Source organism: Penaeus monodon, chromosome 25 (assembly GCF_015228065.2).
Source record: "Penaeus monodon isolate SGIC_2016 chromosome 25, NSTDA_Pmon_1, whole genome shotgun sequence".
Taxonomy (NCBI): Eukaryota; Metazoa; Arthropoda; class Malacostraca; order Decapoda; family Penaeidae; genus Penaeus; species Penaeus monodon.
The window spans coordinates 18,036,560-18,040,834 of record NC_051410.1 but is presented as its reverse complement, the minus strand read 5'-3'; the positions used below and the strand labels follow the sequence as shown (position 1 = coordinate 18,040,834).

The 4,275-nt window shown below is 45.8% G+C and overlaps 2 protein-coding genes across 2 annotated transcripts in view; one reads left to right on the top strand and one right to left on the bottom strand.

Moving 5' to 3' along the window:
- The window catches only part of LOC119589092, a gene marked incomplete at its 5' end in the record, with an annotated part of 9,180 nt that extends 8,240 nt beyond the window's left edge, over positions 1 to 940 (top strand). Inside the window, 1 exon segment of the mRNA XM_037937668.1 lies at positions 314 to 940.
- On the bottom strand, positions 740 to 3,882 carry LOC119589091 (galactose-specific cell agglutination protein gsf2-like). Its single transcript, XM_037937667.1, is given in 3 exon segments — positions 740 to 3,007; positions 3,010 to 3,735; positions 3,738 to 3,882. Coding segments are annotated over 3 exon segments (2,667 nt in total). The 3' UTR covers positions 740 to 1,211.
- Positions 3,883 to 4,275: the final 393 nt, after the last annotated feature.

Here is a 4,275-nt window from a genome sequence, read left to right as displayed (position 1 = left end):
TACGACCTCAGATATGAAGACACCTACAGCCGGAGGGACGACTACCCCAGGACACACAACCTGCGGGACTCAGACACCCTCCCCCGCGCGCGCACCGAGACTTCGTCCTATTTCTGATGTGCTCTGGTGTCCCGCTGGATTTTTGTCATAGGTCTCCTTTTCGTGGAGTTTTTGCCCTTGTTAAAGTTCACTTGTCAGATGCATTTTGCATTTGGTTATGCATCGGCCAGATAGAATTTAATAATTAAAAAACAGACAACCAGTATAACTTCACACACACGTAGAAATGTATATGCAAACGTATAAACGTATAACGTATAAAATACATAGTTACATATATACATATAAATGTAGTTTTGACCCCGTGCAGTGTCGTAATCGAAAGAGTAGAATTACTTTAACCTGGACAAGCAGTTAAATGTAAAAAGAATGTTAATTGCAATGTGATCTCTTTGTTCTGTGCTTGTTAATTCCATTTATTGTCTCTTTTTCACAATGACCATTTTTCTATAGTTTCGTAGAAAGTGCATACTCTCGTGGTGTCCATCACACGGCTCTCCCGAAAGTTAAATAACGAATAAAAACTTCTGCACATTTTGTAGATATGTTTCCGATTTTTTCTTTTTCATCAGCTTGCCTTCTATTTCCTCTCTCTCTGTGACGCTCCGAGAGGAAAGGGCTAACAGTAGAATTATAATGCCTTATGTGATCGTTTCGCAGCAGTGAATTGTCGTGTTTGATTATAATGATCATTGCCTTTGATTGTCAGATTAGGATTAGTTTGTCACCTTTAAAGCTGCACTCTCAAACGTAAATATACACATACTTTTCTATAAAGATTGTTACTCATACCATATATTTATTAACTAGTTGTCAGTGTGGTAGGCTTCCGTTGTTTAAATCTTTTAATGTAGATTTCATTAATAAAAGAAATATTGTGTCAGAAATTTTATTTACATCTTATCCGCCGAATGGCTTTCTAAATACATAGTCTGAATTAGATTTACTAAGACCAGCCTTTTAGGTGAAATATTATACTATCAGGAGACAACAAATAAAAATGACGAAGAGTCAAAATGCTGACCTAAGATATTTTACACTCATTTGTTATAATTTCACAGCACTTAAGGGTATTTCATTATAAGAGATAATGATTCAATCACAGCATTACATAAAAGAGTAAATATATATGTGCAAAAAGGCGACGGTCCTCAGGGACAAAGGCCACAGGACCAAGGACACGTTTCCTGGACGTACATCTGCCACTCGCACTGGCGTCGGGCTCGGCCGGGGGCGCACGCGCAGCCTCCCCCGCGCGCCCAGTGGATGCACTCGTTGTTCCCGTCGTCGCAAGACACCAGCTGGAGGTCAGGTCGCAGGAGAGGCCCGTCGAGGCCGAAGAGGTCGGGGAAAGGCGGTCGAATGGCAGGTCGAAGAGGGTTTCTGATATCGAACAAGTCGACGATGGTGCCCTTGGCCGGAGCCTGTGAGTCCTGAGGATTGCCGGGGAAGAACAGACTGGAAAACACATCCGGGTTAATCCTTTCCGTAGAGGGTGGCGGGGTAAGGACTGCATTAAATGAAGGCTTTTCCTCTTCCTCTTGGCCAAACGCGCCTTCTCCCTGGCCCAACGGATCCTTCGACCCCGGTTCATCACGCACTCCTTCCCATTTCATGGACGCGGTTGCCTGCCCTCGGGGCGTGGTCACCTCAGCGAAAGATTCCGATGAATAAGCCATGGCATCGTTGGGAGTTTTGGCTCCCTCATTATCGTAAATATCCGACTCACTGGGATGATGAAACGCTACGGTTGGTTCTGAAGTATAGATTATGCTTTCACTAATTGAACTTATGTTTTCTGTGGTCATTTCTATATAGCTGGGGGTCATGGTGATTCTGTTCGTGTTTATGGGCATGGTTGGTTCAACGGTGGTAATTATTGCATTGTCTTCAGATGTATTAGTTCCTCTAACTATGTTGTGCATAGTTTTCTCAGTAGAGGTATCCATGGTATCTGTAAGGATATTAATAGTTATAACTATGTTGGCGATGGGATTATCAGTGGCGTCACTTGGTAGCTCTAGGTTTTCTGTCGTCTTATCATTGTAATCATCAGTAATTAAATTATCTATTACGGTGGACATGTGGTCGCGCTGAGTTGTTACATCAGGGACATCTGCTTCTATCTCGTAGGTACCGGAAATATCATAGCTTTCAGCAGTCGTGCCAAATCCATGGGTCACACCTAATATTTCTTTACGTAAGTCGAAACCGTCTGCAGAGTCAGTAGATACACCCAAGTCTGTTGACACCATAGTAAAGTCCTCTGTAGTTGTTCCAGCATTTTCTCTGATTCTTTCGTGTTCCCCGTTTACCTTAGAGTTTTCTTCTGGGGATATATCACGGTTTTTTATCATGGCCGTGCTTTCTGTGGATGCACTGGGAACTTCTGTGGTTATACTGGCCTGCTCTGCCACCATGTTGAAATTTTCTGTGACGCTGTTAGTTTGAGGAGCCGAATATGGAGTTTCTCTGCTCATATATGTAGTCGTGTCAGTTGATAGGACGGTGCTGTCATGGGGCGTGTTGTCATATTCATTAGTATATTCAGAGTATTCGTCGGTATAGGCACTTGTGGAGAAAATACCGGCTATATCAGTGAATTTAGTTAATATATCTGTATAGAAATTGGTAGCACTGGGTAAATCAGATAACATTTTGCTAGCGGAAGTAATGTCTGTGGCTGAGCTGGGTGTGTTAGTATACTCAGTGGATATGTTTGGTGTGTCAGTATACTCAGTGGCTATGCTGGGTGTGTCAGTATACTCAGTGGACACACTGGGTGTGTCAGTATACTCAGTGGCTATGCTGGGTGTGTCAGTATACTCAGTGGCTATGCTGGGTGTGTCAGTATACTCAGTGGACATACTGGGTGTGTCAGTATACTCAGTAGCTATGCTGGGTGTGTCAGTATACTCAGTGGACACACTGGGTGTTTCAGTATACTAGTGGCTATGCTGGGTGTGTCAGTATACTCAGTGGCTATGCTGGGTGTTTCAGTATACTCAGTGGACATACTGGGTGTTTCAGTATACTCAGTGGACATGCTGGGTGAGTCAGTATACTCAGTGGATATACTGGGTGTTTCAGTATACTCAGTGGATATACTGGGTGTTTCAGTATACTCAGTAGATATGCTGGGTGTTTCAGTATACCCAGTGGACATACTGGGTTTGTCAGTATACTCAGTGGCTATGCTGGGCGTGTTATTGAAGTCAGTGGTATTGTTGGGTGCATTAGTATATTCAGTGGCTGTGTTAGAAAATCCAGCGGCTATGTTTGGACCGTTAGTATATTCAGTGGTCATGTCGCTGTCGTCAGCAGAGGCGCTGGTAATGAGGTGCCCAGCCGTCGTTTCCGTATAGACGTCAGTCGGAATCACACTCAGCATCTTGGAGCTACTGTTGTCAGGTACGTCAGTATATATGCTCTCGGTGATGTTGTCATAGGGTATGGTAGTACCAAAAAAGGGCATGGTAGTACCCTCGAAGTCAGTAGTCACGTCTGTGTCATTCTTCGACAATGTCATAGTATAATCTTCGGGAATGCCAATGTCTTCCATGTCAACAGAGCTTTCCTCAATGCTCTGATGAGTTCCTTCGCTAGGTTCCTGCAGCCCTTCTGCTGTGCCGACGGTCGGCCTCGGCTGCGTCTCGAAATCACCCTCTTTCAATGTAGCGCCAGGGCTTGTGTTGGCTGTACGGCGTTCGGTGACTCCGTTGCGGCTGGCTCTGCTTCGCTCTCCTCTGCTTGTGATTCAGTCGGTGTCTCGACAAGCAACTGCGCGCTGCCACTGAAACCGAGACTCTGCAAAATCGACATCGGGATCGGTCTGGATAGGAAACTGGGTTCGTCGGACAGCGTCGTCAGTGCAATCCTAGAAGTAACAGGGACGTCTGTAGGCGGCGCAGGCGACGGCAATGGAGGCGACGTTGGCGTCTCAGTCGAAGGGGTCGTCGATATCTCTTCCCGGTGCGAGTAGTAGTCATCGGGTCGGAGGTTCGCGGACTGGAAGCCGTTGACAGCGACGGGCACGAGGAGCTGGGACACCACTTGCCAGGCGGGGTCGGAGAGGTCGACGCGGTCAGCCCCGTGTCCCCCGAGCGCGCCCACCAGCCGGTCTGGCGGGGAGGAGAGGGAGATCAATAGGAAGAGAGAACAGGTGAAACTACAATCTAAATGAACCATGGGTCTTTTTAAATTTAGCGTAACCAT